We start from the raw sequence: 23,060 nt of genomic DNA on the forward strand, positions 1-23,060 counted from the left end.
ATGGCGGAGGTTAGGTTAATATGTGCTGTCTTCTTTTTTATGATGTGGCCAGTTGCACTGGCTAGAATTGGGCTTGTGCTGTGCTTATCCCAGCAGAAATTTTGCCCCACAATGGATGTACAGCACATTACTTTGAGCAATACCTTGCTCCTTTAGCATATTTTCCTCTCCAATCTTGCAATATTTCTGGGGCCCTGAGTCTGTGGGCTGCATCAAGCATTCACAGAACATACACATCACTGAACAGGGAGGGGGAAATGGTGCGGGTGAGCTACTCACAGCCAGCAGTCTCTGCTGCCCAGAGCTTTTCTAAAACCTTTGTTTCACGGTGGGATGGAGACCAAGACCTTCCTGTGAGATCCACAGGGAGCAGGACAGGACACCTCAGGGCTGTCAGTGGCTCTGGGGTCCCGCAGACATTGTCAGCCATCACACGTATGCACCCAGCAGGTGGAGCCAACCAGAATGGGTATCATCTGGGCCACGTGTGCCCTCCTAATGCTAAAGCACCCACCCGCCCCAATGGGCGCCCGACGAGGCCCGGACAGAACCTAGGAGGGATTCTAGGATGTGCCTGATGGTGCCAGACATAAATGGTGAGATTTTCACTCTACAGTGCCCTCATTTAAACAAGAATTACCTTAGCTAGAGATCATCTTTCTGTCAGTCTCCTTGTACATTCCTGTTCACAATTGTCAGGAATAACCATAAAAGCACCTAAAAAGGGATATCAATGAGATTTGCCTTTCTTGGAAGCAAATCCCCCTCCTTAGTTATCATGTTTCTTTCTGTGCAGTGAAAAACCTCAAACAGATTTTTATTTCGAATTCTGTGAACAGACTCCACCCCCATCAGACACTGAAAATTTTCTCCTTGTCTCTGCTTTTTTGGCAGACAGACTAATCTGTCCCAACCAGCTTCATAATCCCATTTCTTGAAAGAGTGATTGCAGGGAATGCTGCTCATTACCAGGAGGAAAGGTACGGGCTTTAGTGGTTAAGAAAGACTGTAAGTCAACTCTTCAGTGAATATTTTGTTAGAGAGACCCCCCCACATTCAATCTGCCACATCCAAAGAGACCTGCATGGATAGCAAAGTCTGTCAACTCTTCAGCAAACATTTTATTAGAAAGACCTCATTCGATCCACTGCATTCAAAGACTCCTGCATGGATAATAAAATCTGTCTAGTGCCACAAGTTATTCAGCCTTCACTGGGGTGTCCAGTGAAATATCAGGCTCTTCTTCTGGAACAGGAACGAGCACTCATCTGGAGAGCAAAGGGGTCCATTCAACCATCAGTTGGTTCTCAGCTTGCTGTAGGGAAGGCTGATGTTTGATTTGTCTCTTGGAGCCTAGTTTTGGAAGCTTCCTGTCCACATAGTGTAACAGAAACCAATGTGGAGAATCCAGAGAATATCAGATGAAGTTCTGTGAAGTGAGAAGCCAAGGAAAGGAAGGTAAGAGTGCAGAAGAGAGGTGTCAGAGAGCATGTAACCAATGTATGGGCTGGAGGTGTGGAGTGAGACAAGGTGTAGAAGGTTTGAAGCTCTGGCCCCCGAGTCTCTCACCCCTTGGTTGTCAGGTCCACCTGCAGTGCTCTGTGGCCACTGTAGCAATTTTTGTTTCTACCTGATAAACTCAGGAAACTACCTTTAGAACCTGGAGTAGCCTCTTGGGTGCTTTTCCTCTTCAGTGCAGTCCTCTGGAGGTTCTTCACTTCTCAATGCAGTCCTCTGGGTTGGTTTGCCCTCAGCACAGTTATCCTGGTTGTGCCTCCTCCCTCTTCAGCATGTGCTCCCTGCTCTGCACAGTCCTCCTGACCTCTTCTTGTTAGCATATCCTCAGCTCACCAGGCCCCTGGCCCTACTAAAGTTGTCTTCAGTGCAGTCTGTGGACTCAGACACCAGCTACCAGCTATCTCAGTTCCATGCAATGCAGCATCCTCTGCTGGGTGTTTGGAGTGGTTCTGTAAGGATACCACCCCCTAAAGAATGATACACTCCACAGCCTTTAACCAGGATGCCCCTAGTGGCCTCTACTCACCCCTTACTAGCCACCCCATGCCCTGCAGTTGATGTTTCAATGTTTAGTTGGAACCTGGAGTTTGCTTGGTCCTAAGGCTCTTCCCCATCAATTCAGCTGCCAGAAGCCCTACAGCCACACTACGCTGCCTTCGCTCCCTCCTAAAGTAACAGGGGTTAGAGGTCCCCTGTCACATGGGGCTTGGGAATGTCAGGCAGTGTTCAGGGGGGTTAGGGCTGGCAAAGGCGGCTCCCTCTCTGTATTTGCATACCACAGTCATAGTGACTGCAGTGAGGTAATCTATGATGTCATTTTCGGTCCTTTCCTATCCTAGCGGGATCTGTCACATCCCCCTGACTGCTGGATCCTGACTGGGATCTGCTGCAGGATGGTGCTCACTTTTTTGCAGATCTGCCTCTGTATTGGAAAGAATTATCCAGTAACCTTCTACAATACCCAAAAACCCCAACAAACAAACCGTGCAACTGCACACTCCTGGTGGTCACCTACCACTTTATACTGCAACCGATGAGAAGAATCATGAAATAACTACAGTCTATACTGGCCAAAGATCAGACCTGGAGAAAAATATTCTAAGCCCCTCTGTTCCTGTCTTTCAAACAATTCCCTAACCTTGCTCATCTCATTGTCAGAAGCAAACTCTTGACTGCCTAACAGACATCAGGTGGGACACAGCCTTGTGTTAGGAAGAAATGTCTAACTTGTCAAGTTATCTCCACTACCACTTCTATCAACACCCCACATAACAAAACCATCAGACACCATGGTTTCTACACATGCCTTTCCAAAACTGTGATAGACCTGATCCAGTGTACCAAGAGCCCTCATGGCAACTATGTGGGTGAAACTAAACAGCAAGTATGCACCGGAATGAACTGTCACAGAAAAAATATAAAGGACAGAGACCATTAGAGCACATTTCTCACAGAACAATCACTCCCTCGCTGACCTCACTATCCTCTAGCTCAAGGCAAATCTACCTAACACCTTTAAAAGGTGAACTTGGGAACAAAAAATCATAAATTGGCTGGACATTAAGAACCAAGGACTAAACAATGAGATTGGCTTTGTGGCATATTATATTTTACTGGAATGCCAAACACAGAGGTGCTGGATTGTGCAGGATTGACATGCTTAGAAATTATCAAGAAGAGGAGGTTGCTATGCCTCAGCCATGTCAGGAGAATGGGAGGAGACCTTATCATCAAGAATATTAAGATTTTGAGGTGGCTCTAGAAAGCAGGGTCGTCCTCTACAGCAGTACCACAAAGTATGCAAAAATGTTATGAAGTCATTCAGTATCAACATCACTGTAGAAAGCTGGGAGGAGTGTGCAGAATCCTATCCAATCTGGAGGGAACATCTGGCACTGGGTGCAGATCAACATGAAGCCACTTTGATGCAAGGGATGGAAGGAAAGGAAGAAAGACGAAAACAGCTAGCTATAAACTTGGACTCCAACTCATAAAACACATGGATCTGTGAAAAATGTAGCAAGCTGTGTCACTCAAATTGGGCTTGTCAGCCACAAGTAGATTCATCAGGCATCTGACTAGATCTCTTATGCATACACCATGATCCAAAAGATCAACAGTTGTCTATTATATTATATTTTATCTAACCCCTTAATTATTCCCACGCACAAAGTGAGAATGACCCCCTTCTCTTTTGATAGGCCTTGATCTCCCAGTAATCAGCTTTTTTCTTCTGCTAATCATGTGTCTGCTACCCCATGGAATTTCTCTCACCCCCTCCCACAATTGTTCTGTACTATGTATGCTGTGGCATATTTTGGTCAGGCCTGATAAAGAATGTCTTGCATTCAAAAGCTTGTCTAACTCTGTCCCAACTCTACAGTTGGTCCAATAAAAGATATCACCCTAAGACACCCTTGTCTCTCATATAATTCCTGACCATCACAGAGCTACATCACTCTTAGAACTACCATACGGTGTGCATAGTTCTTTTGGATGATTTCCAGTAGCAATCAGTATACGTACATCACGAGGAACAATGGCGCCTATACACGTTCCTTGAGGCTACTCTGACGCGCTGTAATCGCAGCATGTCAGAGCAGTCTGGATTAAATGAGTCTGCTGGAGTGTGGTAATTACTGCACTCCAGCATCATGTGTATCACTGGCCCTGCACTGAAAAATGGCAACAGGGGCACTTTAACTAAAGCTGGTTCAACAAGCTTTAGTTAAATTGCCCCCGACACCATTTTTTAGCACGGGGACACTGATAAATGTGACTGGGCACTTTAATTAAAGCAGCACTTGGACTGCCCACCCCCATTGCTGCATGGGAATGATCATTCTTATTTGTCACTTGTGTAATTTAAGTTGAAAGGTCAACTAGTCGGGGATTGTGTGTTATGTGTTTATATGAACTGCATGCCCTTATAAGCCCTCTTTTTCCATTGTTAGGAAATTAGTGGTTTTATGTCCTGAGGCAGGAGAACTAATATCCCTTATAAACTGCTGGAGTGCCTAGGGGTAGATTTTGAGTTTACACAGAACTCAAAATGTTCTTTCACCAAATTTCTTTCAGGGACTACATACAGAACTGAGAGAGAACTTGAGAAAATCTATCTGTATTACATTACCAGCTCAGTTTTGGAGACTAAAGAGATTTGTAATCTCTTTGTAAATATCTGAATTGCTGGGTACATTTTGGATTCCAACCTGAACCCAAACTTTTAATGATTTGCTCATTACTGAAACTCCTAAGTGAAATCTAAATAGCTCCTAAAATTCGAAAGTGAAAAAATATGCCTGATTATTCTCAGAAATGCTTTTTCAGGCTCTTACTGTGTTTAAACCAGGTTCTTGACCATATTACCTACCTGCTATGTACATCATTTGGATGGGAAAATAAATCAAGATTTTCAAACGTGGTTGAATAGTCACCTAACATTTGTATCGACTTCACTTCCCTTTTAGAAACCAATGGTAGAGGAGGAAGCCAAAAGGGATAGGTTGGGTTCTGTGCATTTGACCTCTGAAAATAGGTCTAGTTTAGAGTGCAAGTACCTCAACCACAACACCAACCCCAATCCCAAAATGACTAACGTACAAAGAATTCCAGCTTCGAGATGAAATGTGAACAAAAAAGTCTAGGCCCATATTGCCTCAGGTATGCAGGAAGTTTCCTATTGGCTTCATAGATTTCATAGACATTAGGGCTGGAAGGGACCTTGGAAGGTCATCGAGTCCAGCCCCCTTCCCGGAGGGCAGGAAGTCAGCTCAGGTCAAAAGCTCCCAGCAAGATAGATGTCTTGCTTAATTCATCTTGAGTAATTTTACAGTGGGTTAACAAGCTGCCAAACATCCAAGCAGACTAAATGACCTGTAATGGGCTCCCTTTATAGCCCAGTGGAGCAGCATCCGTGGGTGCTGACAATGAGGGGATGCCAGAATACCTTCCCAGGAGTCTTTGCCAAGCTTGGTGCAGCCGAGTGCTGCCTGGGTACAGGAGCCAACATCATATCAGGTGGGTAAGTGGGGACAAGTGGAATGGCACCCCTTTGGGGAGTGTTTGCCACAGCAGGTGCAGCTCTGTTCCCCATAGCATATGCACCAGGGGCACCACCTCCACCCATCCACAAAGGCTGACAGAACTCCCTATGCCTCTGCATACCACAGAAAATTATAAGTTTGACTTAACAATAGTTGACTATTCTTTATTATTTACTACCTGTTTGTTTAAGTTTCCTGGTTTACATTCGGAGTTCCTTCTACAAACATGAGGGACAGACATTTACTTCAAAAAAGAAAGCGGATATTTTCCATATAACAGCAGCAAGATATGCAGGGGTTAAAAACCCCCTCAAAATATCAGGAGACCCTCCAAAAAAATCGTAAGTAATGGCTTCTGTAGTATAAGGATTAAATATCTAATGCCTGAACCACACTTAAGCGGTGACTGGAAACTTGTTCGGTCTGTTTCTAGGATCTAATCTGACAGGCCTTGCTCATGTAGAACTCCTGTTCAATTTGGTTTCAGTAGAGTCTGCAGGATTCATCCTATTGACTTCAGTGGCAGTTCTGCCTGAGGGAGATCTGTAGGGCTCCACATATATTGGCAATACAAGCAGGGTAGCATGTATTTAATCTCTGTCTCTGATAAACTTTAGATTGCCAGACTGGTTTTTAATGGAAAAACAGTTCCACCTGCTGGATGTTTTGAGTAAAAGAAAGGTGTCCAATTTAGAAGCATCCTCAAGTGAATTTGTTTTTAAGTACTGAATACGTAGAACACCTATATCGTCTAGGTTTTTGTTTTTTCTCCGACCTATTTAGAGCTACATGCATTTGTGGGATTTTTAAAAGGAGGAACGAATGGTCAAAACTAAGATGCTCTAAAACATAATTAAGAGAAACAGCGTTGTTTAGCATTCTTCAAAAGGGGGATAGTTTTATTACATACCAGGAGGGTGGAATTTATTTTACCCAGTTACATCCTCATAAGTGAATGTATCTTTCTTATGCAGGAAAGGTGTGCAGCCTGCAGGCTCAATCCAGGTCATGGGAATTGTCACTTTCCTATTATGGTCACACTTACCTTAGCCATGATTCCAGACTGTTGGCGGATTACAACAATGTCTGATGTTTGGATCATTGATTCCTAATGGCATATCTTATAGTTTCCACTCTGGCTCACATTAAAGCATTTGAGTACTTTTGCCATTTTATTTTTTTCCCATGGTCATCAAATTAATTGCAATGTTTAGCTTACCTATTTCTATTTTCTAGTAATACTTTTTAATATATCAACTTTTTCTTGATAAAAATCTGGAAAATAGAATACCAGGGAGAAAATCATAGCAGTCCACATGGCAAATGTAAAGCGTTGATAATACTGAAAGTTTTTCTTTTTGCTTTGTTTTGTTTTGTTTTTGTTCTGCAAAAGATTTTGATTTTTGGCCAAAAAAAGAGCATTTTGCAATATTTTTTTCTTTTGAAAGATTTAATCAATTCTATTATTGCTCTACAGATTATCCTGTTATGCAACTGTACACGTTTTAGGATGAGTAAATCCCACTTGTTCAGTGGGCTATTTTAAGAAACTACTTATTTCTTACATTTTCATTCAGACAATGATTGACTCCTAGTATATACCATTCATGTGCTATCCTTATTGTGATGTACCATTCATTATTTCTAGACTATAAACAAAAGTATATTTAAAATATAGCCTCATATCTCTTACTAACAGCGTTTTAAAATGCCGCCTTACTCAAGTGTAACTAGTGTAAATCATTTGTAAAGTATTTTAGCTGTTCCTGGCCAACTCCTTTACTTTTATTTTTGGTTTGTTTACTCATTTAAAACAGAGCAATTTCAATTGGTTTCCATTTCCTAAAACAAGATATTAAATAGAACTCAGAATGCTAACTTTGATACTATTTTTCTTAAAGCAATAGAATCAAGTGGATCGGGGTCCCCTGATAGGTGGTGCATTTTGCCAGCTAAATAGCTATCTATTGAAAGAAGAAATCTTTTCAAACTCTTATTAAAAAAACAGATGTTCATTAATATAAAGTACTTTTTGAACGGAAATAAAGCAGTATAGAATAAATCAAATATTTATTTGATTTGTCTTTATTCTTTCTTCACTCTTAGAGTCATAGAATAGTAGAGTTGGAAGAGTCCTCAGGAGGTCATCTAGCCTAAACACTTGCTAAAATGCAGGTTCATTCACAACTAAACCAACCCTGTGAAATTTGTCTGTCCAACGTACTCTTAAAACACCTAAGGATGAAGACTCCGCAACTCTGGGTAGCCTGTTCCAATGCTTAGCCACCCTCAGTGAGAAAAATTTCCCTAATATTCAACATAAATTTTCTCTGCTGCTAGTTAAGACCATTATTCCTTGCCCTGTCCCCTCCAGCTACAGATAATAATCTATCTCCATCCTTCATGTATTAGTGAAGTATCTGAAGCATTGGAAGACTGTTACCAAATCAATCTTCTCTTCTCCAAGCTAAAAAGCTCTATTTCCTCATAAATCATGTTTCCCAAACACTAATCATTTTTGTCACTCCCCATGTGTCCCCCATTCTAATTTGTACACATCTTTCTTGAAGTGAGGACCTCAAACTGGGCACAGTACTCCAGATGAGCCCTCACCAGTGCTCCCTTTTTGCTGCAATTAGAGTTTATTTGATCTTTTGAAGGATGTATTTGGCTATCTCTGTTAATTCAAGCTTAAAATTCCACACGTCTGTAACAGCTGCTTAACTACCACTTAATCATTTGGCTCTAGCCAAAAACATCAGCATTCAGAAGAATTGTTGCTGATAATATCTTGATTAAACACCAGATTTTCAATGTTATAATTAGGCTAGAGTTTTTTTCCCCCAGAAGATGGCTTAATGAAGCAACTGTCTAGATTTAAGCTTGTGATAATAAATAAAATTGAATATTCTGTAATTGATAAGTATTAAAATTATATCATATACCATAATAATATAATTATGTGATACACTTAGACCCAGATTCATCAGAATGATAATAGTTAGATACTTAGGAGGATGGTTAAACATTTTTGTGGGTTAAATGTATAAGTAAAAAAATTCAAGTAAGTAATTAATAATTCTGATGATGATGATTTCTGAATTTCTATACAAAGTAGTTACAGGGGTGTAGGTTGTAGCCGTGTTGGTCTAAGGACATAGGCAGACAAGGTACTTTGGGTGAATCTGATATGTTTTATTAGACCAACTGAAATAGTTGGGAAAACATTTTTTAGCAAGCTTTAAGGTTTAAAAACCCTTGTCAGGCTGAGGAAGTCTCTGCGGTTGGTGTGTGCTCTTCCTGGATGGAATGAATAGTAAAGAAGCCAGAGGCTGGTATGCATGCAAGACAGGCAGTCAATGAACATGTAAATTGAGGAGTCAGTGAGTGAGACACGGGCTGAGGGGCGGAGGGGAGAAGCGGGGGTGAATATAGCAGTTAAGCAGTGGAGAGGTACTTGGGGAGTCAGATGTCAGGCAGGTTATGTGTCATAAATCCAGTGTCTATATTTTGTCCATTTGTCCATGATTTTTTGTATCCTGGAGGTTAATGAAGTGAAGTTCATAGGCTTGTCCCTGAGAAGTGTTTTGTAAAGTTTCCTTTGAGGATTAGAATTGAGAGCTTAGGGAGAGAGTGGTTTTCTTGTGAGAAATGTCCCCCCACAGGTAATTGGGTATTCTTGTCTTTGATAGATTTCCGGTGTGCGTTCATTCTGGTGCATAGTTGTTGTTTGGTCTCTCCTATGTATTTTCCATCAGGGCATTTGGTGCATTGGATATAACATTTCTGGAGGTGCAGCTGGAAGATGCAGGGATGCTGATGGCTCTGTTGTGGGGTGTAGTAATTGTGGGGGTGGTGCACATGTGTTGGCAGGTTTTGCATTTCTTATCATGATTGACCACAAGATGAACATGAACCTTCAGTGTGATGCTGCAGCTAGTAAAGCAAGCAAAATCTTGGCTTGCATTCATAGATGGTTTTCAAGCAAATCCTGGGACGTCATTCTCCCATTGTACTCGGCCTTGGTAAGGCTGCTGCTGGAGTACTGCGTCCAGTTTTCGGCTCCACAATTCAAAAAGGTTGTGGAGAAGCTTGAGAGAGTGCAGAGGAGAGCCACGTGCATGATCAGAGGTCAGGAAAACAGACCTTATGATGAGAGGCTGAGAGCAATGGGACTCTTTAGCCTGGAAAAGCGCAGGCTCAGGGGTGATCTGGTGGCCACCTCTAAGTTTATCAGGGATGCTCATCAGGATCTGGGGGAACGTCTGTTCACCAGAGCGCCCCAAGGGATGACAAGATCGAATGGTCACAAACTCTGCTGTGACCGATTCAGGCTGTAAATAAGAAAGAACTTCTTCACTGTCCAAGCCTCCGAGGTTTGGAATAGACTGCCACCGGAGGTGGTTCATGCACCCACTCTGAATGCCTTCAAGACACATTTGGATGCTTATCTTGCTGGGATCCTATGATCCCTGCTGACTTCCTGCCCCTGGGGCAGGGGGCTGGACTCAATGATCCTCTGGGGTCCCTTCCAGCCCAAATGTCTATGAAATCTATGAAATCATGGCGTGGTCTGGATCCATTCGGTGTGTTCTGACCTGAGTAGAATATACAAATATACAAAATATATTTGTAATTATACAAAGTATATTCTGAGTAGAATTACAAAGTACAGTAAAAACTCTGTTATGTGGCATCCCCTGGGAATGGGGAATGCTGGATAACAAACTATGCCAGTTAATTGAGTGGCCCGAACAGGTGTCCTTGCCTGTTCAGGCCGCTGCTTTTCCCGCCGTGTCTGGGGCGTTGCCACCCATCCCGCAGCATCGCCAACTCTCCCGTGGCATCACAGACCCTCCCACGGTCCCTGCAGACTCCACAGGACAGGGAGACAGGCCCTGCGCAGCCTGTTATGCCCCCAGGCCTTGGGGGCTCAGCAAAACTGGAAGTGCCACAGCAGGCACTTCCGGTTTCACTTTACCCTACAAGCCGGCATGCTGGTTAATAGAGTATGCTGACTTCTAAGGTGTCAGTTAATGGAACTTCTACTGTAGCAGCATTTTGTACTAGGAGTCTGATTCCCCTGCATTTATGTAAGGAAATTGTTGCTGATTCCCCTAACACATTTACCTGTAAAATTTCAAAATCAGATCATATAAATCACAAAAATTAGTGGGTGATGGACATGAAGTAAATCACGAGGTGGATGTGATTTACTTAGACTTCAGTAAAGCCTTTGATTACCACACTCCAGCAGCCTCCTGCATCTTGTGTATCAGTGGCCCCACACTTAAAAATGGTGGCAGGAGCACTTGAATTAAAGCTCATTGAGCAAGCTTTACTTTAAGCACCCCTGCCAACATATTTAAGCATAGGGACACTGATACATGAGGCATGGTGGCCCTTTAATTAGAGCAGCTCTTGGAACTGCTTAGTGTTTAAGCTAATGAATTTCTGTTACCATGCTCATCTTGTTGACTTCCTTGAGTAGAATGAGAAAGACAGGGAGTAATTTTTGTTTCTATGAAAAATGTCCTCTACCTGTGTCTACCTTTTTATCTTTCTTGTTTGGTGATCACTCATTTTGGTGCATAGTTTTTGTGTGGTTTCACCCACATAATTACCATGAGGGCATTTTGTTCACTGAACTTAGATATGCTACATTCTGGGATAGACGTGTGTATGATTCATGGGTTATCGGGAGTATTTTTTGTGGCAGTAGAGATGCATTGATAGGTTTTGAATGTATTTTTAAGGGAGGGCTGGGTCACGTTAGGTGCCTGTTGATTAGCAGGGACCTTACTTCTGATGATGAGTTTAGCAAGGTTAGGGGGCTTTTGATGGGTAGGAGTGGGGTGCAGAGTTTGGGATGAGAATTTCTTAAGAGCTGTTTTTGTTTTTTTTCAAATACAGGCTATAGTTGTTTGGTGCTTCTTTGATGCATCAAGTGTGGATGGTAGGTGACAAACAAAGGTATGAGCTCAGTGAGATGTTTTCTCTTGTATAGTAATAGGTTACTATGGGTTATTTAGGTGACTTTTTCAAAGATACAGTCTGTTTCTCTGCAGAAGTGTATTTGCTGGGGGTATTTGAGGGCCTGAGTATATATCACCTTTTTTTTTGAATGTTTGGGATGATTGCTGGTTTTGTGGACATTGTGTGGTGGTCCATGTGTTTTCTGTATTTACTGATTTGAGGGTGCCCTCCAAGCTGTAGAATTAGGATGGTGTCTAGAAAGTTGATGTTAGTGTAGGAGAATGTGATTCAAGGGTGATAGTTGTTAACCCTGCAGTGTATGTAAATAAGTGAGTACAGGTATTTGGTGCAGATTAAGTACAAAATTCCAAGGGTTTACAGTTCCCCTGTCATAAACTGATCAAAACAACTTTTGTTTATATCATATAAATCCTCTATTATGTTCGTAACAAACATCAACACATCTTTAGCAGATCTTCATACTCCTTGTACATCTCCTCATTATCTTGTGTGTTTTTGACCATCCCCTTGCAGCCTTATCAACAGGTCTTGTGAGAAGTCTACATGACTGATGACTCCAGCCTAAGGGTTGCGTATGCAGTTTGTGTATTAGTTACATCTTCAATGAGGCCTACTTTTGGTCAGTGCTTTGGTCAGAGCCTTTATATGAGCAGCATATGCACTGATCTATGTTCCAGCAAGGCCTATATCTAAAAGAAAATCAGTTACATTGACAATGGAGCAGGTTAGGAATGTTTTCATAGTTTCATAGTTGGTAGGGTCAGAAGGGACCTGAGCAGATCATCAAGTCCGACCCCCTGCCATGGCAGGAAAAAGTACTGAGGTCAAACGACCCTAGCAAGGTGTTCGTCTAACCTCCTCTTAAAGACCCCCAGGGTAGGAGCCAGCACCACTTCACTTGGAAGTTGGTTCCAGGTCCTGGCCGCCCTGACTGTGAAGTAGCACCTCCTGATGTCTAGTCTGAATCTACCCTCTGCCAGCTTGTGACCGCTATTTCTAGTATATTCTAGCTATTTCAAGTCCCTGTTCCCCCTGGTAGTGCTCAGGGGAACAGGGACTCCCCCAGTGCCTGCTGGTCCCCTCTGACTAGTTTGTAACAGGCCACTAGATCCCCCCTCAGCCTTCTCTTGTGGAGGCTGAACAGGTTCAGGTCCCTTAGCCTCTCCTTGTAGGGCCTGCCCTGCTGGCCACTGATCATGTGGGTTACCCACCTCTGAACCCTCTCAATGCTATCCCCATCCCTCCTGAAGTGCGGCGCCCAGAAGTGGATGCAGTACTCCAACTGTGGCCTGACCAGTGCTGCATAGAGGGGGAGGATCACCTCCTTGGACCTGCTTGAGATGCATCTGTGGATGCATGACAAGGTACGGTTGGCCTTCTTGACCGCGTCCCCACACTGTCGGCCCATGTTCATTTTGGCATCAGTAATGACTCCAAGATCCTTTTCTGCCTCTGCACTGACAAGAAGGGAGTTCCCCAGCCTGTAGGTATGCTGCTGGTTCTTCCTCCCCAGGTGCATCACCTTGCACTTGTCAGTGTTGAAACCCATCCTGTTCTTATCTGCCCACCCCTATAAACTGTCTAAGTCCAATTGCAGCCTATTCCTCCCTTCTAGCGTGCCCACATCCCCCCACATCTTAGTGTCGTCAACAAATTTGAATAGGGTGCTTTTTACCCCCTCGTCCAAGTCACTGATGAAGATGTTGAACAGCGCAGGTCCGAGGACCGAGCCCTGGGGGACCCCACTGCCCACATCCCTCCAGGTCAAAAATGACCCATCCACCACCACTCTCTGGGTGCGGCCCTCCAGCCAGTTAGCGACCCATTTAACTGTGCAGGTGTCGATGCCACAGTCCCCTAGTTTTTTTTAATGAGAATGGGGTGAGAGACAGTGTCAAAGGCCTTCCTGAAGCCCAGAAAGACTACGTCCACTGCTACACCTGTGTCTAAGGATTTTGTGACCTGGTCATAGAAGGCCAACAGGTTGGTCTGACAGGACCTGCCTCTAATGAACCCATGTTGGTTGCCCCTAAGCATAATCTCCCCTGCTGGCCCCTCGTGGATTTGCACCAGGATAATTCTCTCAAAAAGCTTACCCAGGATCGAGGTAAGACTGACTGCCCTATAATTTCCTGGGTCTTCCTTCCTCCCTTTTTTGAAAATGGGAACCACATTGGCCCTTTTCCAGTCCTCTGGCACCACACCAGAGCACCACGAGTGCTCGTAAAGCCATGCCAGGGGTCCCTCAATGACCTCTGCTAATTCCCTCAGCACTCTGAGGTGGAGGTCGTCAGGACCAGCTAATTTAAATATGTCCAGTCCCTCCAGAAGTTCCCTGACTAGATCCTCACTGACCCTAATGATTTTCAATGATTATTTTTTCCCTGGTGGAAAGTTCCAGTTCAGGAAAATAGAAATGTTTCTAGGATCATAGCAGTTTTCCTAAAAATTTCACTCAAAAAGATTTATCAAATCCAGGATGGAGTTTTTGATCAGAGGAAGAAATAGTGACCGAGTTTGATGGTCAGAATAGGGGGAAATCCTGATTCAAGTCCCTGCTCTAGCAAAATTTTATTATTATGAAGTGGAACAGTTTGAGCCTGAGAGTAAGAAGAGCTTACCAAAAAAATAGCCAATAGCAATGGTGTCTGGGACATGGGAAAAATGCAGAACATGGTCCTCAACCAAGGTTTGACACCTCACAAATGGGTGCCCTAACCACCAGGAAACTGGCTACTCTAGGTTGCTTTTCTCTCTCCTCTTCAAAAGGTACTGTTTTCATCCCTATACCAAATGGGAACTTTTTTGAAGTTTTGAGAAGTTTTAAAGACAAGAAAATCCTTTCCTGCCCAGCTTTGATATGCATCTGTCTCTGATGTCATGAGATTATGCGGAGAACTTTCCCAAATAAAAATTAAGCATAGGATTGTAGAAAACATTTACACTTCCATTTCTGATGCATTACCTATATTTATCTAAAAGAGTGAACATCAGATGTGCTAGGGTATTTTTCCTTATTTCTTCAGATTGATGAGTTGACAACAGGCTGATACAATGAATCATATGAATAGTATAGAATTGATTTATTTATAGTAACTAGGTGAGATTCTGAACAGGGAGCAGTGTACTCTGGTACTATCCCTTCTATAGAAGTTATGTGCATAGGAAATTCAGTGCAACTGGGAAATACATTAACAGGTACACCACAAAAACATTTAATATCATCATAAAATTCAAATGAAGATTTGGGTTGTGTTGTGCTAAAGAATAATCCGTTTAGCTGGTTAATGTCAATTTGTCAATGGTGTTATGCTACCATGTAGCAAAGTAATTGAAATGAAGTAATTTCAGGAAACTGAAGGAGCAGTAGCCACAGAAAAGAGTTGACCTTGGTCATTTTTGTCTTTTGAGAGCATAATTTCTCAAACTATAGGCTGTGGACCACTTGTTCATGGTCTGAAGAATTTTTTGTCATCATGGGACAAAAATACATCTAAAATGTATCTACTGTTTATCAATTACTCTTCCATGTCTCTAATACGTGAAGTTGTTACATGAATGAGAAAAGGGAAGGGAGGTATCAACAAGATGTTTTTCTCTACATGGTCCACAATCTAGAGGACCTAGTTTGCATTGACAGGCTTCTGTTCCATGCACAGACCTACTGAAGTCAAAGCCACCAGTGTCAACCAACCGTCTCCCCTTCCCCCTTCTCCCCCCCACTTCCAGTATGCACATCCATCTGTAACTGGTCAGGAATTCCACTCCTTTCTATTGGGTATAAATCTGACTGCACTGATCCATATGTTCATTACCTTGACTATTGCATGAAGAGCTACTCACCCTGGGGGGAAAAAAAAACATAAAAAGGCTGTAGTCCTCTGCACCATCTCTTAAACACAACAGTTAAACTTATCCCACAACACAGAGAGTGCTTGTTGTGTCAGCACTAAGGTGGAGGTAAAAAGGTAGTCAGAATATCACGAGTAGATTAATTGCAATTCATTTTGTTTTGCTGGACAGGCTGCTCTCCCCAGAACATCATGAGATATTGACACTTATTTCATGAATTTTCTAGATCAGAGCACCATACTCATTTGGATTCAGCCCGGGGGGTTTCTCATCAGTCAGGTGACTCATGGCGAGGAAGGATGAGTGGTAGTGGCATTAATCCCCTGGGTGATAGCCCCACTGACACAACAATTCTGGCAGCTGTGGGAGTTAATGCCTCTATCACCTGGACTGGATTTGGAAGTGGGTCTCCCCAGCTGTATACTTCTATTGGTTTGAGCACTGCGGGCCAGGCTGGCAGGGAGCACCTAATTATAGATTAAAGATGAGACAGCTGCTGAGTTATTCATCACTGTCAAAAGTAGCTTAACTTAAACATACTTTATGGGATCTTTAATGTCAGAAAACACCAGTGTGCCAAGGTTTAAGTGGCAACAGAACAGGTATTTTCAGAATCTAAATTTTGCAATGAGATATCCAAAAGAATAGTTAAGTCCTTTTTGTGAAACTAGCCCAAGTTTACTTGAAGTAGCAAGTTCATAGAGTAGAAAAACAAACAAATAACATCACTACAATTGTTAATTAAGAGTTATTAGCCATAGACTGTGCCCTTAGGTTGATCCTTACATAGAAGCAGCCTCCAAGACACAATTTCTTCCTTGTTTGTCTTATTCCAGAGGGTATTAATTTATTGCAGGTTCATAACAGGAGCAGTTTGTAACTGCTGGCTGTTGTGTTGTAGGCTTGAATCATTAGTTCTCAGTGTACATGAAACAGAAGGAAGGCAGGATAAATTTTTCTCAGTAGTGAAGCAAGTAACCTTGCTACAGCTATATATGTAAAGTTTTGTGATGTGAATTTTATTTTCAGTCAGCCTTTTAAAGCTAGCAAACCTAATATACATGAACTTTACATAAAATAATCCATCCTTCTTTTAAATTACTTCTTTTAAAATAATTTCTTAAATTTGAACAGACCTGCAACATACCTTTGAACATTTGTTTTAAAAACTTAGGGTTTTTTTCTTTCTGAGGAGGAGATCAAAACACATAAAACAACTAAAAATAAAAGGGAGCAGTTTTAACTATAAAGTTGAAACATGAGCTGCTCTCAAATATTTTCATATGCAGTAAAGTTGGATAAATTAATATGGCTCTCAGTTATTCAAGTTCTTTTGAATTGAACTTTGATTCTGACCAACCAAATTCATAAGATTTAATACTATCTGCCATTAATTATACAATAAAGGAACAAATAATGTAATGTGGCTACACATTTTCAGATTAATAAATTATAAATAATAGAAAAAGTTTGTTTTTATGAGCCTTTAATTTGCTAAATTGAATGACTGTAAAAGATCATTGTTGTAACACCTGCATATACTGTTGTATCTTACTGAATTATAATTATAGGAATTGGAAAATGATTATAAAATGATCTGTGGCATTTCTGTGTAGCTGCAAGGATGCTGTGCATTGATTATATATTTCTTTCAAAAATTCTAGGTGTTGTTAAAGTGGATTATGGTGATGTTTCAGTAAGAAAAGCATTAAGAGAAAATCTGAAATGTAAACCCTTTTCATGGTACCTAGAAAACATCTATCCGGACTCCCAGATTCCAAGACGCTATTACTCACTTGGTGAGGTATGAATTATTTATCTTGGCTAAGTAGGAAAAAATAGAAAATAGGAATTATTTATCTTGGCTAAGTAGGAAAAATAGAAATTGTGCAAGTGGGAGCAATAGTAATGAACAGAGTTTCTCTAACATTCTGTGTAAAATGCTTTTTAAGTGTGCGCCAAACATGATGTATTTTTTTTATTTTAAACAAACTTCTTTTCTATTTAATGCTTCAGAAGAGGATGTCTCTACAGCATGCCTCTACATTCATACTTAAAGATTTGTTTTCTAAAACAAGTAATATGCTTGAAAAATAATGTTTGTGACTAATACTTTTAAAAAAACATGCCAAAGTTGGAGAAAATGCTTTCCACCAGCATTTACATGCCTTGTGTGTAAGGAATGATGTATCTAATTTTCGACTGAATGTGTTTTGTGCATGTATTACCTTATCCTACACTAAGCTGTCTAGAGTTGAATATCATGAACATTCCTAACAAACGCAAGACTTTAGTTCAGGAAGGAGCAGAAACCTTTTACAGTTGAGATAACACGATGTTGTAATGGTAACCTATGTTTTATCTGAGCTGAGTTTTAAGAGCTCGACCTTCTATAAAAAGATAGCTACTGATAGAGCAGCAATTAGACACTTACAGTTTTATTACAGTTGGCAAAGTAGCCTCTCTATACATTAAGAACTTTCAGTGCCAAGTAAGGCCCAGATTAGGGTTTTTAGACTAACCATGCAAAAAGTCAAACGTTGTTTAAAAGAACATCAAGGAAAGATCCTACATAATAAGCATGAAATAATAGGGTTTTGTGAGGTAATGTCAGATTGGGAAACCAAGGTATGTGAAAATTATAAAACAGTCATTAAGAATACCTTATTTTCACCAATACAGACTGAGTTTCCATGGGAACTAGAGGAAAAATTCAGGCAGCATCTGTGAATTAAAATTCTCACTTGTCAATTTCAGCTACAGGCTGTCACTTAAGGAAGGTGGATTTTTGCACATATAGCCAGAGTACTATATGTGGAAAATGGAAAAAGAACAGTTGCATTATCTCCTGAAAAAAAACTTAAGGGTGTCTAACATACTAATTTCTTCCTCTTTTAAAAGGCGTATTGTTTCAGGTAGAGCCAGCACTAGGAGTTCTAGCCTGCTCAGATAAATTGCTTATTTGGTATCACTGCTAGCTAAACAGTACAGCAACCCTTAGGCTTATAACATCAAGCATTCTCTGCATAACCAGCTTGATCTTCTGAGATCAAGCTTCTTGTTCATCTTGTCAAGATGCTGGCTGGCTACTTAACAGCAGATTCTTTTTTAATCTAATCTAAGTAAAATGATTCTCTCATCTGATGCTAAATTATGTGTTTGACATTTGACACACATTTCAAGGGGTGCACAGTCTGATCTATTTTGTCAAGAAGAGGAATAACTGCTTTCACTTGAGATTGAGATGATTTGCCTAAAATTTGCAAGATTTCATGCGTGATTTACACAGTACTGCTATGAAATCAAATGATGTTTTCTACCATTCATCATTTGTATTTTTACATATCTCAGTATTTCAGAAATAATGATTGGTATCATATTGCAGTTTAATTTGAATTGTGCTTGGCCACTAAATAATTTAAATATTACCCTGTTCCTTTCATAAGTAAAATGTACAATTTTTAAGCGAGATCCCAAAAGATATGCAATTGTATAGAATTAATGTTCTTAAGTAGTTTAAGGATGCATGTGTAATAGAGGGTTAAAAAGCAGATCATGATGCAGTGACTAAGCTTTTCTATTAAATTAATTGTTGTTAAACTTCTTACTTATGTCGCGGTAGCATGTCAATCTTAACTTTATATAAAGATGTGATTGTAAGTCTGTGAGTATATCATCATGTTGCATATATTCCTTATGAAGTTGAACGAGCACTGGAAGTTCTTTAAACATCATGTTTTATTCATGCATACCTGAAACTGGAATGTAAAGTAAGATGCAGAGCAGCAAGTATTCTATCTGTGCACTTTATATTGAGACTTCAGGTTAGTTTCCATTTTAATCCCCTAGTCAAAAACTTTCAAAACATTGACCTTTAGCATTAAAATTCTTCAAATTTAGGATCTGTTAAAGGTGGGTTTTTTAAAAATGTTTCAGCAAGGCCTTTTCTGTGCTTGACTTGGGAGAATCATTGTGGCTAGGAAATGGGTTACCACACCTTTACAAATGAAGATTAGAGAAGGCATCTCCTTCCAGAAGTGTGAGACAGTTCACCCCCAGCACATATCCAGGGACAGCAACTTGAATTCCCAATCCCCATATGGTAGGCTTTATAACAATGAAACAAGCTGAGCACTGCTGGTCCTGAACCTTTCTTCTACCTTATTTTTAGGACTGCTACAGAATTTGCACTGCAGTAATTTGCATGGACTCTAGACAAAGTGTTGAAGGACTGGCTTAGAACTGAGAGTAGTGTTATTCATTTATAAATGAACCAAATCCCTCAAGCAAATCCATAGCTTCTGCTTGCAGAGCAGATGGTTTTGTTTCCCAGTATACCTGATCCATCATAGGTCATGCTGACAGGCAGGTGGCTTAAGTGGACCAAAAAGATAGATCAGTAGTTTATTAGGACTTTAAAAAAATTATGAATTAAAATAAATAAATGTCTTGTTTAAATGGCTTAGTGACAAGGCCTCTGTTACCATGGAAGATGCTGAATTAGGTCCACAGTTGGAACCACTTTTTTCCTGCAGGGGTGGGCCCTAAGGCTAGGGACAGACTTTACACACAAACCAATTTAAGTGCTCAGAAACTGGTTGAAACCTGTAACAGAACAGATGTTCAGTGCAGATAAATCTGCTTGAAAATGGCTGAAACCGGTTTGAGATAAACCTGGTTGAATGTAGTATCAGACTTCACTGGTTTGGCTCAAACCGGTTTATGCAAAGTGTGTCCGAGACCCGTTGCTGGTTGAAGTTAAACTAAACTCCCCCAGCATCTTGGCATGCTCTCTGGTCTGGGCGGGGCTCTCTGCTCCACAGCAGGGCTAGCCCCTCCCCTCTGCTTCCTGGCTGCAACTCTCACAGAGATTGCACACTGCTCCCCCCTCTATCCCTCACCACTCCCTGCTAAGCAGGAGCTTCCCCCTCCAGTCTGCCGTGCTGAGAGGTGTCTGTGTATTAGCTAGCAGACCACATGCTGGCTGTGGTCTGTGCTGTGGCAGACGGGACAAAGGCAGAATCAACAGGTAGCTGGTAACGTCCCTCTGTTGTCTTCTTAATGGAGTGATAAGCACTGTGTTATCAATTCCCTGGTAAGCTGGTCAGAAGGGATAGGGGGGAACCCTGCCCTAATCAGAGCAACCTACAGGGACCTGGCCATGTCCCCCTCAGCTCAGCACTTTGAAAGAGAAGGGAGGGCTGCTCTAGCACCCCCTAGCTTCTAGCCTGAGCCACTGCAGGCTTGTGCCTGCACGTCTGGGATGTCTATGCAGTTACAAACTGCCAGGTTAGACTAACCTGCAAAGATTGAATCAATTTAGGCTCAGGCTTTTTGAGTGTCTGTCCCTAGCCTAAGAGCACAGTATGTATCGATCATTTAAAGACAACCTTGGGTTGGTAAATACGCTCTCTCTTACAGAGGAACATTGTTAAGTTCTGAAGTGTGTGGTATTTTCAGAGATGCTGAATACCTGATGCTCTCATTGACTTTACTGGGAATGGTGTGTGCTCAGCATTAATAAAAACAGCTTGATTTTAAGACTCAACTATAAAATATGCCAAAGAAGAATATACACTGAAGAGAGATTTCTTTCCTGAACTGGTGCATTGTTCCATGTTTATTATCCCAAGAAAATATTTTTATTTAACTGTGGAAATATTTACCAGATTCCAAATGTTTTTCATCCATTCTCTCTGCAGTTAAATTTGCCCCTGGGGATGGAGCAGTTGTTATGGACCAAGGGGGAAATTTTAGTTGGAGCCCCTTATTAAAATGTTGACAACACATGTTGGGAACAACCAGCTGCACAGGCTATTGTATTGCAGTGGAGGGGGAAGAGTGCTTTTAGACAAAAGAAACCAAGGCAAACTGTTTATTCATTTGAAGGACACAAGGTCTTTAGTGGCTGTGCAGAGCAAGACAGACTCAGTTTTTAAAGACTCCATGTGACAGACTTAGACAAAGGAAACTGTCTAGTATTCATGTGATTTACCTGAGAAAGCTGGAGAGTTCAGACTAGCCCTGCTGGGATAAAATAAATGGGGAAATCTAAGAAATCATGTTGTTCTATATTGCTTTCTGCAGTGAAGCCATGTCTCACTGGGTAAGTAAAGTAGCACAGTGCATTGAATTATAGTGAATGTCCTCTGTACACTTGAATGCTATATCAGTTTATTTCATTGTGTGTGTGTTGTAGTATTTCACATTTTTTAATCTATTCTACTTTTCAAAGCTGGGTACATGCTTTGAAAAGTAGGGTACATTATCTATATACATTATCTATGATAAAACATCCATTAGTGCTTTCAATTCATGTAGCTGAACATTCAAAGGGGTAGTTGCTTATGCAATTATCACATTTTCACAAATGAGAGGTTTGCAAGCATATTTTTTCTTAAAGGCCCTCTACTGTGCTTGCTTCTGCAGATTTAATCCTATTGTGGTTTTTTTCAGTGTCTTTTGAGTTTCTTTTAATTTACAGTAGACCTCGGAACAACTGCACTGTTTGGGGCACAGATCCACATACCAAAATATGTGTTTGTTCAGTAACTGTACAAAGTAACTGTTACATCTCTGTTTACCAATAAAAGCATTGTAGCCTTAGCCTTGTTCCATTCAGGGTTACATGTTTAGTGATTTAGCGCATTTGTATGACTATAGGAGCAGGCAGGAGTTAAGAGTTGATGTGGTCAAGCAGCAACTCTGTCTCCTCTTTTGAAAATTACCTCTGTCCATACCCAGAGATATGATATCTTAACAAGATGTTTTGAAAGGCGAGAGAATTTAGACCAGTATTTTTTCAACTTTTCACCAAGGCCATGAAATTTTCTACTGCTAGAAATGTTTCTGGGAGAGTACAAGCATTAGTCTACAACCGCCTGTACTCTTTGTACCTTCCCAAGACTATTCTGAGGAGTGATGACCCTTATCTAGGGAAAGCAGGGGAAATGGTGGCTGCTCCAGTCCTCCCATCCAAGGGGAACTGGAGCAGCAAGGCAAAGCCCCCTTCCCACTCCTCAGATCCCAGGGACCATGGCATGAGGAGTAGGCAGTGAACAAGGATAAGCCACTCTTCTGTTTGGCTTCCAGTGGTCACAAGTAAAGTAGCAAAGCAGCCTGGCAAACCCCACTACCAGTCTAAGGAATTTTTGGCCTTAGGAACAAGCAGGGAGCAAGGAATGACTTGCTCCTTCCTTCCCCTTCCCATTTATGGGAGAGGTGGGAGCAGCTTCCCACTGTGCCTTCTCCAAACCAGGATGACCTTGGTCTGGAGAAGGCAGGGGAGCCTTTCCTCACCACTCAAGTTCTTCTGGAACTGAGAAGAGGTGAGCAGCACCAGTCTGGGGAGCCCCCAGTCTTAGGAGAGTGTGGGGAGCACTTCCCTACTGCTCAACTCCTTGCAGTCCCTGCAAGGAAGAAGTGTACAGACATTCATCCTACCAGAAGCAACCTCCTCTAGGTCAGAGATGGGGTATTTTTCTCCCACGCAGAGAAAAAATAACGGATTGTTGGTCTGGGGAAAACTGTGTAAATGCCTGTATCTTCTTGGTTTCTACGGGGAGAGCTGCAGTTGGAACCACTCTCAGTAAAAACACAATACCTGTATGTGGCCCAACAGAATAAGAGTTCCTGTTAAGAAAAAAA

The 23,060-nt window shown here is 41.6% G+C and overlaps 1 protein-coding gene across 3 annotated transcripts in view; it reads left to right on the top strand.

The window, feature by feature from the left end:
* The window catches only part of GALNT13 (polypeptide N-acetylgalactosaminyltransferase 13), a 422,841-nt gene that overhangs the window by 333,309 nt on the left and 66,472 nt on the right, over positions 1-23,060 (top strand). For all 3 annotated transcript variants that reach the window (XM_006025323.2, XM_025206100.1, XM_025206101.1), the window contains one exon: positions 17,078-17,217. In XM_006025323.2, the coding sequence (XP_006025385.1) occupies positions 17,078-17,217 (140 nt within the window). The remainder of the gene's footprint in view (positions 1-17,077; positions 17,218-23,060) is intronic.

This window comes from Alligator sinensis, unplaced genomic scaffold, assembly GCF_000455745.1.
Source record: "Alligator sinensis unplaced genomic scaffold, ASM45574v1 scaffold788_1, whole genome shotgun sequence".
Taxonomy (NCBI): Eukaryota; Metazoa; Chordata; order Crocodylia; family Alligatoridae; genus Alligator; species Alligator sinensis.